Genomic DNA, 18,306 nt, shown 5'->3' with positions numbered 1-18,306 from the left:
GTCAAGGAGCAGCAGGGACCGTCCTCTCCCTCAGGAACAGGAATGGGTGCAGGTCACAGCTGAGAATGGTCGGGACCATTAAGGCCTGTTAGTGCACTGGGTGGGCTGTGTAGGTGGGCATGGTGAGGGGTGTTTTATCCTGGGGATGCACTGGCAGTGCCCTGACAGGTGTGTGACCATCTCCCTGCAGGTGCACCAGGCAGTGAATGCCATTGCCAAGTCTGTCTACGAAAAACTCTTCCTGTGGATGGTTGTTCGCATCAACCAACAGCTGGATACGAAGCTGCCACGACAGCACTTTATTGGGGTCTTAGACATTGCTGGCTTTGAGATCTTTGAGGTTTGCTTTTACACAGTACTCTCGGACTTCTGCCTGTCTCTAAACACTGTTTTCATTTTGTTTGACTTCTCTGACCTTTCCTCCTTCTCACCCCAGTGCTGCCCTCAAGAACAGGGCAAATCTGTCTGAAGCTGCTTCTGCCTTTGTAGATCCATCACCCACCTTGTAAGAGAAGAGACATAGTCTTGAAGCTGCTGTCTCTCTCCCCACAGAAGAGAGTATCCATATTTAGTGACATTAGGGCCACCCAAAACATGGCCAATGCAGGCTGCAGCAACCGTGTGCTGCACTGCTCAACTTTTCTGTAAGCCTGGACACCCATGGTATATCTTTACACTGTTACCAAAACCTGTCTGGGACAGTCTGGCTGACCTTGCCATGAGATCTCTGTGAAAAAAATGTATCAGTTTAACACTATTAACACACGTACTCAAATATTAGTTTAACAGCCTGGAGCAGCTGTGCATCAACTTCACCAATGAGAAACTGCAACAGTTCTTCAACCACCACATGTTCGTGCTGGAGCAGGAGGAGTACAAGAAGGAGGGAATTGAATGGGAGTTCATTGACTTTGGCATGGACCTGGCTGCCTGCATTGAGCTCATTGAGAAGGTGAGTTTCTTAAGCATCTTGTGCAATCGCACAAATTGGATCTGTAAAGGGTTCTTTAGAGTGTTTGCACTGAGTGCCTTCAATACAATCTCTCTGGGAAACTTTCAGGTCTCTTCACCTCTTCTGTTTCTTTAAACATTACCCTTGTGATTAATTAATTATCCACTGACTGGGAATGTATCCTGTCTTCTAAAAAGGCCCTCCCTCCCTCCCTTCCCTCCCTTCCCTCCCTTCCCTCCTTCCTCCTCTCTTTGCATATTCGTTCTTCCTCAGGTTTCTCTGTCAGTTGAATTCAAATGCCAGAAAGCCTCATGCTTTTTGTTCCTTCTGAGTAAGAAGTCACTACTGTATTCTAAGAAGTTACTACACAGTTTTTGCCTGACTTCTTTTGTTTTCCACATGCTGTCTGGGGAGTTCAAAACAGTATATTAAAATCTTATGAGTCCTTTTAAGTATCTTGCTGGCTGTTCACAAAAAATCTTGCTTACCTGCTTCTCCCAGGCTAATTCTCTATAAAATACCTCCAGTACTTCAATTTTAGCATGTCTTTCACTCTGTATTATTATTGCTTGAATTCATCTTATTTGGAAACACCATTTTTCTATTCAGCCCATGGGCATCTTCTCCATCCTGGAAGAGGAGTGCATGTTCCCCAAGGCAACTGACACCTCTTTCAAGAACAAGCTCTATGACCAGCACCTGGGCAAGTCCAGCAACTTCCAGAAGCCCAAGCCTGGTAAAAGCAAGGTTGAGGCCCACTTCTCCCTGGTGCACTATGCTGGCACAGTGGACTACAACATCTCTGGCTGGCTGGAGAAGAACAAGGACCCTCTGAATGAAACTGTCATTGGGCTGTACCAGAAATCATCTGTGAAAGTTTTATGCCATCTTTATGCCAGTTTTGCTTCCTTAGATGAAGGTAAGCTTGGAGGATTATGTTTCCAGTTTGGGGTTTCCTACTGTACCTCTTACCTGGCATGTATCACTGTTGAGTCAGTGCTTGTGTGCTGTGCATTAGATGCACAATTACAACACTGGCAAAGGGATCTGCAGCAGTTCCTCAGCTGGACTGTCATCTCATTTTCCAGCTGAAGATGGCGGAAAGAAGAAAGGAACCAAGAAAAAGGGCTCTTCCTTCCAAACTGTCTCTGTACTCTTTCGGGTAAGTGTGTTCTCTGGCAGAGACTGCTGACAGGACAGTCCTGTCACACCTGGCTCCACAGCCACATTTTCATTTTTAGACAGGAGGGAAGTTCTTCAGCAGTAGCCATTTACTTTGCTGATGCCTACACAGGATTGTAGAATATTCACTAGAGGAGCAAGGAGAAAGTTCTGAATTTCTACTTTTCAGCAGAGCCAAAACACTTTGAGAACTGAGATAATACAGAGATTAGAAATAATCTCTGTTTTACAGGAAAATCTAAATAAGCTGATGTCGAACTTACGAACAACTCATCCTCACTTTGTGCGTTGCATCATTCCCAATGAAACAAAGACCCCAGGTAATTCATAAAACATAGAAAGGTGCAGAAAGAGCAATTGACCAATGCTAGAACAATCAGTATGTCCCCATGTTGCTCTGTCACAGGCCTGATGGATCACAAGCTTGTTCTGCACCAGCTGCGGTGTAATGGTGTTCTGGAAGGCATTCGGATCTGCAGGAAAGGATTTCCTAACAAGATATCATATGGGGATTTCAAACAGAGGTCAGTAATGACATTCTTGTGTCTGCATTGAGCCCAATTCATTTGAAAGAAGAGTCTTGCTAAACCAGTCCATGATATAGTTGTTAGGAAAGGACTATTTTAATATTTAACACTCACGGAAAGCAGAAGACATATCTAATAGCATGGTCTGTGTGGGCAGTGCCCACCCAGATGCCTTCCTCAACACTGTATGCCAAAATCTATTTTTAATTCATTCCTGTTAATCTGAATGTTTGGATATTCTTTGCTTTAAATCTCAAATTGGACACAAGCATGTTTCAGCAAAAATACAGAGGGTGGTCTGTGCACATCCTGTATTTAACAGCTATCTAATAGAGTTTTGAAGAACGTGGTTTAAATAATTCTAACTAGAAAGGTTTCACAGAGAGGAAATTGTGTTAAACTCAATACTACTTCTTGATGAAATGTTAAGTTTAACTGGCAAATGGAGCTGCAGTAACAAAAGCGACTTCAAGAGGAAATCCAAGTTAGTTCCACATGGTCCTCTCATTTTCTGCTGGGCAAACATTTCTGCATGCTAACCTTTCTACAGCATTAGCACATTCCTTTATAGATAAAACCCCACAACCAAAAAATCTTGTCTTGGGAACTGCTGTGCAATTAAGACATTTATAAAGGGTTGCTAAATTCACCAAACTGGTGATAATGAGTGTGACACAGATGAGCAGAGTCTCTCAGTTCCAGTGAGGGCTGTAATGCATCCTTGGAACCTACTGAACTGACCTGCTGGTATTTGCTGCTTTTCTTACTGCTTTGCTATTTGAGGCTGGAGGTGTGAGTCAGACTCAGCCTTCCTCTGTATCTTCAAACTGACAGCTGTTCTTGTGGCATCCTGTGCACTAAAATGGTTCTGATGGGTAAGCTTTTTCTTTGTTTTATCAGATACCACCTTCTGAATGCCAGTGTCATTCCAGAAGGAACGTTTATTGATAGCAAGAAGGCGTGTGAAAAGTTGCTGTCTTCCATTGAGATTGATCATACTCAGTACAAATTTGGACACACTAAGGTAAATGTTTAATTTTGCCATCATTCATTGCACTGAAATGTAAGCCCAGCAACGGATGATGTCTGTTCTTTGGCTGCAGGTGTTCTTCAAGGCAGGTTTGCTGGGTGTCCTGGAAGAGATGCGAGATGATTGCTTAGGACAGCTGATCACACGGACCCAGGCTTTGTGCAGGGGATACCTCCGGAGACTTGAGTTGAAAAGAATGTTTGACCAGAGGTGTGTGTCTTCTGCCAGGCCTGGTTGCTCAAAGATGGGCTTTATTCACAGTACTGATGGATCACTTTGGTTTCAGGGAGTCCATCCTCTGCATCCAGTACAACATCCGTGCATTCATGAAAGTCAAGCAGTGGCCCTGGATGAAGCTGTACTTCAAGTTAAAACCCCTCTTAAAAAGTGTGGAAACTGAGAAAGAACTGGCCATGATGAAGGAAGAGTTTGAGAGAACAAAAGAAGAACTGGCTAAATCAGAAACCACGAGGAATGAACTGGAAGAAAAAATGGTGACTCTGGTGCAAGAGAAAAAGGACCTACAGCTGCAAGTACAAACTGTATGTAATTTAAATAATTTTTGGCTCTTCAGATTACATCAGTTTTGTCTGATGCCAGGAAAGGGCTGAAAGGAAATCCTTTTATTTCACGTTCCAGCCATTTAATAAGCAGGTGATTTCTGTAAGTGTCAGTGCCAATGTGTGACAATGAAACACATTTCTGTTCTCTATAAAAAGGAAAATGAAAATTTGGCTGATGCTGAAGAAAGATGTGACCAGCTGATCAAACTAAAATTCCAGCTGGAAGCAAGAATAAAGGAGGTAATGGAAAAGCTGGAGGATGAGGAGGAGATGAATGCTGATCTGGCAGCCAGAAAGAGGAAACTGGAGGATGAATGCTCTGAGCTGAAGAAAGATATTGATGACCTTGAGTCAACATTGGTCAAGGCTGAAAAGGAAAAGCATGCCACTGAAAACAAGGTGCTTTTTATTTCTGCAATGTTTAATTACAGTTGCTCTGTCTATGTATAGGCTGTAAAGGTTCAGTAAACTTGAATGCTTACACACTGCTGTGTAAGGACATCTATGGGCCTGGTACTGAAGCTGGGCACCTCTGTTGTGCAGGAAAACCAACCCATAAGCATACAAAAATGCATTAAAATTAAAGTTCAGCATTGCTTTGTGACTTCTGAAGGATTGATAGATAAGCAGAGAGATTGTAGAGTTTGACCATACAATGCAAGTAATTAAGCTCCTTTGGGAGTCTAACAACAAGTTCATTATCTGTGTTCATTGCCTATGCGAGGGCCAAAATTATTAGTGACCTTTAAGTACTTTGCTTTACAATAGGTGAAAAATCTGACTGAAGTAGTGACAGGTTTGGATGAGACTGTTGCAAAGTTAGTCAAGGAGAAGAAGGCCCTGCAAGAGGCCCAGCAACAGGCACTGGATGACCTGCAAATAGAGGAGGACAAAGTTAATACCCTCACCAAAGCTAGGACCAAGCTGGAGCAGCAAGTGAACCATGTGAGCATGTTCCACACAAGGAGAAAGAGCAAATTCTTTGGTTGTTCCATCAGTCATGTTTATATGTGTTTATGTTGCAGGTTGAAGGATCTTTAGAACTCGAAAGAAAAGCATGTGTGGACCTTGGACGAGCAAAGAGAAAGCTTGAGGGAGACTTGAAACTTGCACAGGAAACCATAGTAGATCTGGAGAATGATAAACAACATTTAGATGAAAAATTAAAGAAGTATGAGAAAAAAAAATTGGTGAAAAATGTATTATTTGGCTTTAACTGGACATATTTTTTTTTATTAAAAGAACATCTCCTTCACAGGAAAGACTTTGATTTTAACCAGATGCAAAATAAAATTGGAGAACAGCAAAATTCAGGTACTCATTTGCAGAAGAAGATCAGAGAATTGCAGGCAAGAGACTTTATGTACCTACTTCACCATTACTGTTTGCTTGTTTTAAACTGTAGTACCACGAGTAATGCTTGTCCACAGTTTGGCACTGGCTCCGTCAGACACGGGGGAAGCTTCCAGCAGCTTCTCACAGAAGTCACCCCTGTATCCCCCCCACTGCCAAAACCTGGCCATGCAAACCCAATACAACAACAGAAAGCTGTGATCTAAAGTTAGAATGAGTTGATCCATAAGTCCTTTCCTGTCAGTAAGTCTTTACCTACAATACCAAAACAGTGAAATTCAAAGAAAGTTTGTTCTGCTCATAGTCTCCAAAACAAGGTGCTTGGTGTTCTACTGTGACAAATATGCATTAACCTGAGCACTGAATTACTTGTTCCCTATTTAATTACTGATGTGCTATTACCTCGTTATATAGGCCCATGCTGCAGAGCTGGAAGAGGAGGCTAGGAGTGAGAAAGTGACGCGGGCAAAAGCAGAGAAGCGTTGTGGTGAGCTGGCGAGGGAGCTGGAGGAAATCCGTGGAAGTCTTGAAGAGGCTGGAGGAGCCACCGCTGCTCAGACAGAACTCAACAAGAAGCGCGAGGCAGAATTCCAGAAGATGCGGCGTGACCTGGAAGAGGCCACGCTGCAGCACGAAGCCACGGCTGCCGCCCTGCGCAAGAAGCACGCGGACAGCACCGCTGAGCTGGGGGAGCAGATCGACAACCTGCAACGCGTGAAGCAGAAGCTGGAGAAGGAGAAGAGTGAGCTGAAGATGGAGATTGATGACTTGGCTGGTCGTACAGAGACCATTACCAAGTCCAAGGTGTTCCTCCTTAACTTAAGTACTTGAATTGTCAATATTTCTGTCCGCTGGGAACTTTACAAACGCACCTACACAGATTCCACTTTCTTATTCTCTTTCAGGCTAATCTGGATAAAAGGTACCGCACCCTGGAAGATGAGATGAGTGAGATGAAAGCCAAACTTGAGGAGCACCAGAGGAATGTGAATGAGATGGTGATACAAAAAGCCCAGCTCCAGACAGAGTCTGGTAAGGAAGGCACCAAGATGTGCTGCGAGGATATTTTTTCCCTTCAGTAGCAAACAGATTCTCTCATGTACCATTCTCTGACCAGTTTGTTGTAAGGTCATTGAGCATAGTGCTCAGGGGAAATCTTAGAACGAAAATGAAAAATTGAGAAAAAATGTAAAATGGCTGAGGAAAAATCTGAAAAAGACAATATTGGAGGGCTACAAGAAGTACTGAGAATTCTAGAGATGATGGCATAAGCTCTAGGCACCTCTCCAAGAAAGGGGAAAGGTGTATTTCAGCCCACAGGGCAGAGGATGACATGGAATAAAGGTTTTCCAGTTACTGTAAATCTTATGAAAGGAAACTTTAGGGTTTAGCTCTTGCATCACAAGGCCAATTATGGGAAACTGCTACAGCATTTTGTGTCAGTTCAGCCAGTGTGACAGCATAAAATCCTACTGCTTCAAAATTTAAATTGGGCTTTAAAAGAAACAATTAAGCAAATTTTCTAAAGCATTTGTCTTCAGGAAAAAAATAGCATCCAGTGGATCAGAACTGTAATAAGGGATACAGTTAGAATTGGGGAATCAGGTGAATTTAGATAAAGAAAGAACACCACCAAAAGCATTTTGAAGGAGTAAAATATATTGTGCAATGGTAGATGTATGTACACAATAGGAGCAACTGATAAGGTAAACAGTGCTGTGTGATTCCACTTACCTATTATTATTTTTATTATATATGACTGGTTTCAGGATGCTTAATCTGGACAGTATTGAGAACTTGTTCTCTCTTGTCACAGGTGAACTAAGCCGTCAACTCAAAGAGAAAGAAACTGTGAGGTTGCAGCTGTCCAGGAGCAAGCAGGCACTTACACAGCAAGTGGAAGAACTCAAGAGGCAGCTGGAGGAAGAGATCAAGGTAGTGTGAACCAGTGAGCACCTGCTAAGGCTTCAAAATGTATCCAGGTCTCAGTTCATTTAAAAAACACTTTTGGGAGTTTGTAAGTATTGCCTATAGTCTAACACAGTAAAATTACTCCTGGGCAGGATGTGTACAGTAAGCACTGTGTGCAGGGCTTAGGACAACTCTGCTAAGGATGACTCTGGCATGCTAGAAGTGATTTAAGTTTTGGTGAATTTTTTCATGTTTTTAAATTTTAAAGCCATGGTCTGTGTGATTTCTTTAGCTTCTGTAGCCACAGGGAAGAAAAGTTACAGCATATGCCAAGGTGAAAGCATCACTTTTGGTCTTTTCTAGTGGTAGAGTTGAGAAAAGTTGGTGACAGGTAGAGGCAGCTGCCTGAACACTTACGAAACCCCAGCTCTTTGTCTTCTGATCAAGCTGCAGGAATCATATTTCAGATGTGCAAGGTCATGAGGTCGCCTGCTGGTCACAGCTAACATAAATACATGATACTATGGGTGATTTTTAGGCCAAGAACGCCCTGGCCCACACCCTGCAGTCCGCTCGCCACGACTGTGACTTGCTCCGGGAACAATATGAGGAGGAGCAGGAGGCCAAGGGGGAGCTGCAGCGCGCCCTGTCCAAGGCCAACAGCGAAGTGGCCCAGTGGAGAACCAAATACGAGACGGACGCGATTCAGCGCACGGAGGAGCTCGAGGAGGCCAAGTACAGAATAGATGAGATGAGCTGTCCCGATGTATATTGGGCAGAACATAGACCCACTTTTAGTAGCCTGACCTAAATTATTTTCTTGGGGTTTACATATAGTCATAATTAAAATCAGACGCATAATGCAATGATTTTTTTAATCATATGCTTGTTTTATTTATGTGCCTTAAGGAAAAAGCTCTGTCAGCATCTTCAGGAAGCAGGGCAGCAGGAGGAGACACTGAATTCCAAGTGTGCTACCTTGGAGAAGATGAAGTTGAAGTTGCAGGGGGAGGTGGAGGATCTGACGCTGGACATAGAGAGAGCAAACACATCAGCAGCTGCCCTTGACAGGAGACAGCAGAGCTTTGATAAGGTGATAAGTGAGCACAGTATCTTTCAAGTGTAGCCTTCCTAGAAAGCCAAACTAACACTCTGTACATCAGTCAATGCTGAAGTCAAGGTGAATCTAACTAGAGCCACAAGGGCATGGCAGTAGGAATTTGTCCTGGTTTCAGAGACTGCAGTATTTATCTAGTAAAAAATACAGTCACAGATAAACTAACAGTTTCAGTGCCAGCAGAAAATGAAACATAATAGCCTCTCCTATGAGGAAAGGCTGAGAGAATTGGGATTGTTCAGCCTGGAGAAGAGAAGCTTCAGGGTGACCTAATTGTGGCCTTCCAGTGCCTGAAGGAAGCTACAAGAAAGGTGAGAGAGACTATTGAGAAGGGCCCAGATTGACAGGACAAGGGGGAATGGCTTCACACTGACAGAGAGTAGGTTTAGATTGGATATTAGGATGAAATTCTTCCCTGTGGGGGTCGGGAGGCCCTGGCACAGGTTGCCTAGAGAAGCTGGGGCTGCCCCATCCCTGGAAGTGTCCCAAGGCCAGGCTAGACAGGGCTTAGAGCAACTTAGTGGGAAGTGTCCCTGCCCATGGCAGGGGATTTGGAACTAGGTGATCTTTGATGTCCCTTCCAACCCAAAACGTTCTATGATTCTATGATGTCTTCCAGGTCATGGCAGAATGGAAGGGGAAGTATGAGGAGAGCCAGCTGGAGCGGGAAGCTCTCTCTAAAGAATCAGGCTCGCTGAACACAGAGCTTTTCAAAGTGAAAAGTGCCTATGAGGAAACCTTAGATCAGCTTGAAACAATCAAACGGGAGAACACCACTCTCCAGCGTACGTGTTTGGCTCTGGTTTCCCGTTAGCTTTCACAGACCAACCACAACAGGGTGTGCTCCACGAGCACGCTCATGTCTGCAGGAGGGCACCAAGTGACAGCACTCTGTCCTTCCTGTGCTCTCCATCTTAATTCAGAATATCAGTGTCTTACCAAAAGTTGTCAAGCATGTTTGTAAAGTGATGAAGCTAATAAAGCAAATGTCCTGGCTCTCCATTATCTGCTGCAGACAGTGAGGGGCGATTCTCAGGTAAAGGTAGTGACCTCAGGAGACTGAACAGCTCACGAAAGTGAGTTTTACAGGTGCCTGTCCATGGATTTAACACATGCAGGGCTCTTCCAGGCTCTCTGTGAGGATGTCTGTGAAACCCCACTGATGCCCCACTTAGCCTGCATGAGTGGGTTCTGTCTGGTTTTATCTGTACATATTGACAGACATGCATACACTGTGTACACGTGTACATATGTGTACACATATTTATGTGTGCAAAAGAGGTGCTGAATGCAGCAACAAAGCATAGAGTTCAGCTCCTCTGGTTGATGCCATTCTTCTCTCACAGAGGAAGTAGCTGATCTGACAGAGCAAATAACTGCAAATGGAAAAATGATCAGAGACCTTGAGAAAGCCAAAAAGCAAGCTGAAGTAGAAAAAAATGGTCTGCGATTAGCTCTGGAGGAGGCAGAGGTGAGCTAGTTTAAATATTACTGTAAAGAGCATGCTGAACAGCTTTCTGTTCCCTTTTTTGGCAGTAGCTGTGTGCAAGGTTGATTGCCACGAACTTTAGGAGTTTCTGTGAAGTCACTGAGTACCACCACAATAATAATGTTCTCTGAAATGTTACCTTCCTCTTTATTTTCCCCCTTTTCCTTTTAAAGGCAGGCCTTGAGCACGAAGAAGTCAAAATCCTTGGTGTCAACCAAGAACTGACTCAAATGAAGTCAGAAATCAGCAGAAAGATTGCTGACAAGGATGAGGAGATTGACCAGCTAAAAAAGAACCAAGAAAAGATTGTGGAGACAGTGCAGGGTGTTTTGGACGCTGAGATCAGGAGCAGAAGCGAATCTTTAAGGCTGAAGAAGAAGATGGAGGGAGACCTGAATGAAATGGAGATCCAGCTGAGCCATGCCAACCGCCAGGCTGCAGAGACACAGAAACACCTACACAGCATCCAGGGAGCTCTCAAGGTCTTGCTTTACCTTCTGGTTGATTTATTTTTAAGCACAGTATTCAGGAAATTCATTAGGGCGAAACTGGCTCTTCAAATACAGGACACACAGCTGCACTTGGATGATGCTCTCAGGACACAGGAGGACCTGAAGGAGCAGGTGGCCATGGTGGAGCGCAGGGCAAACCTGCTGCAGGCTGAAGTTGAGGAGCTGCGGGCAGCCCTGGAGCAGACGGAGCGGTCGAGGAAATTGGCTGAGCAGGAGCTTCTGGATGCCACTGAACGTGTGCAGCTCCTCCATACACAGGTAGTTTGCTTTGCTAAGACTGATGTGATTTGGGGTCCAGAGATTGATGGAGGAAGAATGAATAGTAATTGATAGTCTCTATGTGTAAGAGACCACAGACAGACACTCAAAGCCTCTCTCTTTCTCCTTCACAGAATGCCAGCCTTTTTAATACAAAGAAGAAGCTTGAAACTGATATGGCACAAATCCAAACAGAGATAGAGGATGTTACTAATGAAGCAAAGAGTGCTGAAGAAAGAGCAAAGAAGGCAATGACAGATGTGAGGATGTTACTGTGGTTTTCGCTTTGAATTTTCAAGGCTTCCAGTGGCATTGCTGCTGGGAGTTAATGCAAATACTCTTGTCACATGGTGGACAAGGAACCAGTCTGTGGGCCTGGTTGAAAAGGCTACGTGTCAGAGGAGGATTAGAGCAACAGGGAACATGTCCTGCTGACAGATGGGGCTGTTGCCATCACAAAGAACTAAACCCACATTTAGTCAGTTGAAAACAAAATAACTTTCTTCAGTGCTGCATGAAAACGTAATCCACAAAGAAATCCTGCAGTATTGAAACCAGTAAATTGGCTAAGGTATTTGAATAGTTGTCTTTGCAAAATCCTATTTAACAACTTTTCAAATGAGAATTGTAAATTTCCATTCAGAATTGGTGCTAAATCCTCCCATGCAAGACCTGTGAAGGTCAGCCAGGCAATAGGACTGGTGAGTCATGGGACTCTCTCTGCTAATGATTTTTGATGCAGAGGATCAAACAAAAATCTCAACACTTAGATAGATTATGTGGAATTAAAATAGAAAGAAAATTTTTCAGCTTGCTTGTGAAAAGGGGAAAAAAAATGAAATAGAATCTCAGAATCATTATGATTGGGAGGGATCTCTGGAGATCATCTGCTCCAACCCCCCTGTCCGGGAAGGGTCACCTGCAACAGGTGACACAGGAATGTCTCCAGAGGGAGACTCCATGCCCTCCCTGGGCAGCTGTTCCATGCTCTGCCACCCTCCAGGGAAAGAAGCTCTTCCTCGCATTGAGGTGTTACTGTGTTTTAATAATTTTTATTCTGTTTGATTAAAAGAGAAAAAAACCATTACAATGAATTATACACACATACACGTATCTATTTATATAAAACTTCTAGTGCTCACATTTTTCAATTTAGACCTTTTCAGATATTTTGCTGCCAAAGCAATTTGTTGAATTTTACCTTAATTATAAGTAATGTCACTCAAAAAATATTTCACCGAAGTGCTTAATTTTATTGTGTAGGAATGCAATGTTTGAGAGCAAAATAAATCTTAGTTTGTCTTAAATAACATAAATTAGTCTGCAGTAAAGCAGACTTCTCCCATCCTTTTCCCTACTATTTCATGTCATGTTTTTGCCATTATCATGTCAGGGAAAAAACAAAACAGGGAGTGGGGTGGCAGGAATGGTCAGCAGGACACAGGAGTTAATCCCCTGCTGGTACACAGTAGGTGCTGTTCTTTCACATTCTTCCAGTTTCTTGTGTCATCTCCCTTCCAAGGCAGCCAAGATGGCAGAAGAGCTGAAGAAGGAGCAGGACACCAGTGCCCACCTGGAGAGGATGAAGAAGAACCTGGACCAGACGGTGAAGGACCTGCAGCACCGTCTGGAAGAGGCTGAGCAGCTGGCACTGAAGGGAGGGAAGAAGCAGATCCAGAAGCTGGAGGCCAGGGTGGGTACCAGCACTGAACATGGGTGTCAGAAACATCTTTCTTCTCCAAGTCCCGTGTGAGGGCTTAAACCAATTGTTGATTAATTCACTAGATCCGAGAATTAGAAGCTGAGCTGGAAGAAGAACATAAACAATCTTCAGAGGCTATGAAAAACATCTGCAAATATGAACGGCGTGTCAAAGAGCTCACTTTTCAGGTGGGTAGAAATAGAAAGCAATTCTGATGTTTTGTCTCCCAAGGACATACAATTGCATGTTCTCTTTCCACAGTGTGAAGAACACAGGAAAAACACAATTAGGTTACAAGATCTGGTAGATAAACTGCAGATGAAAATCAAATCCTACAAAAGACAAGCTGAGGAAGCCGTGAGTCACGAAAGTGAAGCAAATACCTATTTACCAGTTCATAGGACTGTCAGTTTAAAAGTTGACTCTGTGCCCCAGCATGTTGCCAGATGGTTTTAAATTTCTTTTTGTTTTGCAATTTCAGGATGAACAAGCCAATATTAATCTCTCCAAACTGAGAAATGCACAGCATAAGATACGTGAGGCCGAGGAAAGGGCAGATAGTGCTGAGAGCCAAGTAAATAAGCTCAGAGCTAAGGCCCGAGAAGGCCCTGCTACAAAGGTAAGGCTTTACTGCCAGTGTGCTATTTACTCAAACAAGTCTAGCAGCAGATTTGTGCCTCGCCAGTGGTACAGACATCATTTGGAAATGACAGCTCTGGAAGGAAGGGGCTTTTAAAGACAAGCTGAGTGGGGTGGGGTTGTTCAGCCTGAGGAAGAGAAGGCTCTGAGCAGACTTTATTCTGTGGCTCTGGGGTTTCAGGCTCTGGTGCCGAGCATGAGTCTTCTGGCCAGTTTCATCACATTAGTTTCAGATTTAAGGAGTTGCCTCATAAAGTGAAAGTAATGAGAGCCAATCTAACTGAACATTCCTAGAACAGCCCTTCTTTGAGCCTCAGGCAGAACTAGCATTCTGATTGAGAAAAGAACAGAAGCTCTGTGCCCTTAGCTGAACTTCCTGGACAGTTGTCTATCTCCAACCCAAGAGTGGTACAATATCTAGAGCTGCCTTTCCTCATGTGGTCTGAGCAGGTGTAATGCCTTTTGACTGCACTAGTCTAGCTCAGTTGGTGGTTGGAGGTAAAATACTCTTAGTCCATGTTTTGGAAGAATAACTAGTGACTAGAGCATATATCCAGGAAAGGGAGAACTTTGGCTTCAGGCTGCCTTCTGCAGCATCCTCTTACTCATACAGCATTTTCACACTTGAAGACACACTATGGAGAACCTGCTTTCTCCTGAAGGATCTGGCCTGAGACTCAACAGACAGTGTTGGCTCTTCCAGAGGCTGGTCTGCAGCTTTCAGTGAGTCACAGAATCCCAGAATTAACCAGGCTGGAAAAGACCTTTGAGGTCATCGAGTCCAACCTGTGACCCATCACCACCTTGTCACCCAGCCCACGGCACTGAGTGCCACATCCAGGCTTCATTAAACACCTCCAGGGACGGTGACTCCGCCACCTCCCTGGGCAGCCCATCCCAGTGCCCAGCCACCCCTTCTGTGAAGAAATTCCTCCTGGTGTCCAACCTAAACCTCCCTTGGCACAGCTCAAGGCTGTGTCCTCCTGTCCTGTTGCTGGCTGCCTGGGAGAAGAGACCGACCCCCACCTGGCTGCCCCCTCCTGCAGGGAGCTGTAGAGAGGGACGAGGTCCCCCTGAGACTTCTCTTCTGCAGGCTGAGCCCCTCCAGCTCCCTCCGCTGCTCCTCACACCGCTTGTGTTCCAGACCCCTCACCAGCCTTGCTGCCCTTCTCTGGCCACTCTCCAGCATCTCCACATTCTTCCTAAATTGAGGGGCCCAGAACTGGACACAGCACACGAGGTGCAGCCTCACCAGTGCCAAGTACGGAGGAGGAATCACTTCCCTGGTCCTGCCACACTATTCTTGATCCAGGCCAGGTGCCATTGGCCTTCTTGGCCACATGGGCACACTGCTGGCTCATGCTCAGTCAGCTGTCGACCAGCATCTGCAGGTCCCTTTCTGCCTGGCTGCTGTCCAGCCACTCTGTCCCCAGCCTGGAGCATCCCCCTGCAGGTGGCTGTTGTGACCAAAGTGTGGGACCTGGCACCTGGTGTCGTTGAACCTCATATCGTTTGATTTGGCCCATCAATCCAGCCTGTCCAGGTCCCTCTGCAGAGCCCTCCGACCCTCACCTGATGCCATGCACCAGTAAAAGGCTTTGACTCCTCAGTGCTTGCCTGGCTATCTTGCCAACACCCCAGGGGATGCACTAGGATGGCTGAGTCCAGGTTACTGAGCAAAGGCTCCAGATATGAGATTACCTTATAGAGGGAATGCTCAATCTCTAACAGAATTGGAAGCCCAGAGAGAGGCAAGATTTCAGGAATCTTCTACTGGATATCCCCAGGTGAAGGCTGGTTGAACACACTGACTGTGGGCCACTCTCTGCAATATCCTGTAGGTTTAGATCCTGCTTTGAGGTGCCTGATACTCCCTTGCACCTGGGAGATGTTAGAAAATACTCAGTGTGAGAGAATTCACGTATCTGTGTTTGCTTTGGGTTGTTTTCAGTGTGCTGAAGAAGAAATGGAGTTTTCTGAGAGCAGGTAACAGAATGTTGTTAAAGACTTGAAAACGTTCTTCCCGTAGGACTGGGGCCTCTTTGAAAGGGGGGAAGGGAGATTAGAAGTTCAGAGATTGTGAAACACAGCCTGGTGACAGACTGTGCCTGCTCCAGACCCGTAATGCAAGGCTTAGGGCTCGCTGCTTTTTGCCCCTGAAAAGAAGGAATAAGCTTAGCAGTACCTGTGTCCCTGTTTTGCCAGTGAAATAATGGAATTGATCTTTTCTTCATGCTTCAGCTGTGGACACTGGCCATCTTGGTGTTACCTGCTTATATTCAACTCACACAGTGGTTTTAAGGGTTCCAGACACCACTGCATTGGCTCGGGCTCCACTTGCACATCCTAGCTAGATGGTGCACTGAGATGGATGATTTTAGGGATCAAAAGACTCATCTTGGCATGTGTGGACTAAACAAAGCCTCTCCTTTCCAGGTGGTGTTAGGAACTGAAAAATGAGCTTCTTCTGGGATAACCAGAACTTCCACAAAGTATCTCTCCCGCTGTGGTAGGAATTTTCCCATTGTTTGTGAACACAAACATTGCTGCTGTGACAGTGTCAATAAAATAGATATCAGCAACTTCAGATGCTCCAAATGTGAATGTTTAAATGAGAGTCATTTTGTTACTAAGTTAAGTATAGTCAAAACTGTGGGTTGGAGCCTTACTACTTCTCTGAGCAGTTTGACCAATTTTATCCTGAATTTAAAACCTAGAGGTTTGACAGGCTTTTTGCTTTCCCATGGGATGACTTCTGTTTCAGCTCCTGTAGCCTGGAAGCAGCACATTCTCAGCAGACTACCTGCACCTTGTTCTCAGCTGCTTATGACACAGTGCTGTTCCTCAGGATGCAATCCAAAGTCCTGCTGTGCTCCTAGGCCGTGCCACTGACCCTAGCCCACCATGTCAAATGACTGGTTACTCAGTGCAATACTCCACGAACCTGCAGAAGAACAGTTGTAACTTGTTTAGGAGTAGCTGTGCAAAATAACAGAAAATTACAAACTGCTAGGAAAGTCTTGCAACCCTTACCAGACGGTCATTGTTCATTCCAGAGTATCCTGGCATCAACATGGCACTGTCATGTAATCCTCCCAGCCCTCTTGCCTGCTTTTGGTACAAAGTTTGCTGTTTGCTCTTGCCCCAGCTCCACAGTCCCTGGTTCTTTGAGACTCAAAGCACAGTGGGCAGAGCACAGCAGCCCCTGCAAGGCTCTGCATGGAGCTGGCTTTAGCAGGATAACCCCTACCTTCACTGCACCAGCTCTTTCTGCTGGCAGTGCAGCTCTTTCCCATTTCATAAAGTGGAATTCACTTTTGGTTTGTGTTGGCTCTGACTCACAACAGGGTTGGCTGAACAGCAGGTGCCAGAGCCTGGCTTTCCCACCTGGCACCTGGAGTCCCCAGGTTGGCTGCACCCAGGACTATGGTGCCTGTGTTGGCATAACACACCATGCACGTAGGTCTGGTTTGGGGGGGAGGATCCTGAGAGCACGAGGGCAGGTTTGGGCTCAGGGCCTGCTGGCAGCAATGCAGCTCTGTGGAAAGCCTGTGGTACACTTTGAGCTCTGCCAATTGCATGCAATAAGAAATAAAGAGATTGAAAGAAATGCACGGCCATGGTCACAAACCCTCAGCTCGAGTTACTGCACAGAAGCTTGGCCTGTGCTGAGCCATGATGGTCCAGGGCAGCACGAGTGGGAGCACTGCAGTGCTGGGGATCCTCAGAGAAGCACACAGCCCTGTCCAGCATACCAGTCACAGAGCCTGCCATGCCACAGACCACATGCTGAGGCCCTGGTTCAGTCATCACCAGGCAAGGTGATCCACAGGAACCTGAACCACATCATATGGCACCAAATGGGGGGTAAAGACTGACTTTATCACCTGCCTGACCTTTAAGTGAGCAGCCAGGGGTGGACTGTGCACAGTGCCCACACCCATTGTACTGTGTTCTGACAGACACAGGGGATGCCCAACAAGTACAGAGGTACTGGCAAAGCCAGACCAAGGAGGGTAATTTATTAGGCTGCTGGAAAAATAACTTGACCATGAATGAGGGACTTGTGGTTCTTGTCTGCTGGATGAACTGATGGAGTCTTTGTCTGCAGCAGTGCTGGATGTGCATGGGGATGGCTTAAAAGACTGGGACTGTGCCAGGTGGCCTTCTTCCAGGAGCTAGCATGAGACTGACCCCCAAGGGTATGGGATTGCATTTAGTGACAGCACTTTATAAGCTACGAATACACCCTCAGTCTCCTGACCACTTGTTCCTGCCTGCTAACATTGCTGCTGTGTATCTATCAGTCCAGCTGAATATGGAGTCACAAGGGGGACCAACTTGGCTGGTTGATCCAACTGGAAAACTCTTCTGGGAAAGTGGTGATTTCTCCTCTGACAGCTTAACGTGCAACTTTTCACAAAGCAAGGTAAATTAAGCAGAAATGAGACGTAAAAAAAGCGGAATGAAAGAAATCCACGCCAGAAAAAGAAAAAGGATCTTAAAAGGATGGGAATAAGTTGGGGAGGGAATTTGTGGTGCCTGGGAAGAGGAAAAGGGGCCTCTCAAACATTCCTGATGCTGAGGAACCACTCAGAAATGGAGACCTTCAGGCGGAAAGAGGTGAATACCCTCCTGGATGCAAAGGATTTGTGTTTCAATGCATGCTTTCAGCAAGTTGTTTGGAGCCTTGCAATACTCTGTGGTATCTCTCCCACTCTCGTGGGTGTGGCTGAGAATAAAGCAGGCAGCCCCAAGCCCCGAGCTCAGAGACAGGTTCACACCGTCAGGCAGGACCTGCCCTAAGCACAGCTGGGCACTGCTGATGGCACTGAGGGCTGGCCCTGCACCCCCAGCAAACTCACAGCTCCCTCTGCCCTCACCTCCTGCGCTCCAAGGCCACACCAAATTGCCCCTCAGCCTTCACAAGAGCCATTGCTAGAGGAGGGGACAAGGCTGCAGGGAGCTTTGGAGGAGGCCCCTACCAGGAGGATCAGCCCCATCACATGTCTCCTTTCATCCTCAATGTCAAAAGCCCAAAATAGCCCCGCTCTCCCAAGACTCCTGTGCG

The 18,306-nt window shown here is 45.6% G+C and overlaps 1 protein-coding gene across 8 annotated transcripts in view; it reads left to right on the top strand.

Annotated features, from left to right (window-relative positions):
* LOC116453317 (myosin-3-like) overlaps positions 1-15,833 on the top strand; it is a 28,930-nt gene extending 13,097 nt beyond the window's left edge. For 5 of the 8 annotated variants that reach the window (XM_032128610.1, XM_032128609.1, XM_032128608.1 and 2 more), the window contains 27 exons: positions 191-340; positions 782-952; positions 1,562-1,871; positions 2,041-2,114; positions 2,367-2,454; positions 2,541-2,658; positions 3,562-3,685; positions 3,765-3,901; positions 3,978-4,233; positions 4,411-4,653; positions 5,023-5,199; positions 5,280-5,603; positions 6,022-6,411; positions 6,513-6,639; positions 7,424-7,542; positions 8,057-8,253; positions 8,428-8,611; positions 9,255-9,420; positions 9,982-10,106; positions 10,298-10,606; positions 10,691-10,894; positions 11,029-11,154; positions 12,417-12,587; positions 12,680-12,784; positions 12,858-12,953; positions 13,078-13,215; positions 15,672-15,833. In XM_032128610.1, coding sequence (XP_031984501.1) covers positions 191-340; positions 782-952; positions 1,562-1,871; positions 2,041-2,114; positions 2,367-2,454; positions 2,541-2,658; positions 3,562-3,685; positions 3,765-3,901; positions 3,978-4,233; positions 4,411-4,653; positions 5,023-5,199; positions 5,280-5,603; positions 6,022-6,411; positions 6,513-6,639; positions 7,424-7,542; positions 8,057-8,253; positions 8,428-8,611; positions 9,255-9,420; positions 9,982-10,106; positions 10,298-10,606; positions 10,691-10,894; positions 11,029-11,154; positions 12,417-12,587; positions 12,680-12,784; positions 12,858-12,953; positions 13,078-13,215; positions 15,672-15,695 — 4,653 coding nt within the window. In that variant the 3' untranslated portion in view covers positions 15,696-15,833. The remainder of the gene's footprint in view (positions 1-190; positions 341-781; positions 953-1,561; positions 1,872-2,040; positions 2,115-2,366; positions 2,455-2,540; positions 2,659-3,561; positions 3,686-3,764; positions 3,902-3,977; positions 4,234-4,410; positions 4,654-5,022; positions 5,200-5,279; positions 5,604-6,021; positions 6,412-6,512; positions 6,640-7,423; positions 7,543-8,056; positions 8,254-8,427; positions 8,612-9,254; positions 9,421-9,981; positions 10,107-10,297; positions 10,607-10,690; positions 10,895-11,028; positions 11,155-12,416; positions 12,588-12,679; positions 12,785-12,857; positions 12,954-13,077; positions 13,216-15,671) is intronic. The other 3 variants (XM_032128613.1, XM_032128611.1, XM_032128614.1) reach the window with 3 other exon arrangements.
* Positions 15,834-18,306: the final 2,473 nt, after the last annotated feature.

Source organism: Corvus moneduloides, chromosome 19, assembly GCF_009650955.1.
Source record: "Corvus moneduloides isolate bCorMon1 chromosome 19, bCorMon1.pri, whole genome shotgun sequence".
NCBI lineage: Eukaryota > Metazoa > Chordata > Aves > Passeriformes > Corvidae > Corvus > Corvus moneduloides.
The sequence above is the reverse complement of the archived record's forward strand: the minus strand, read 5'-3'. Positions and strand labels throughout refer to the sequence as shown.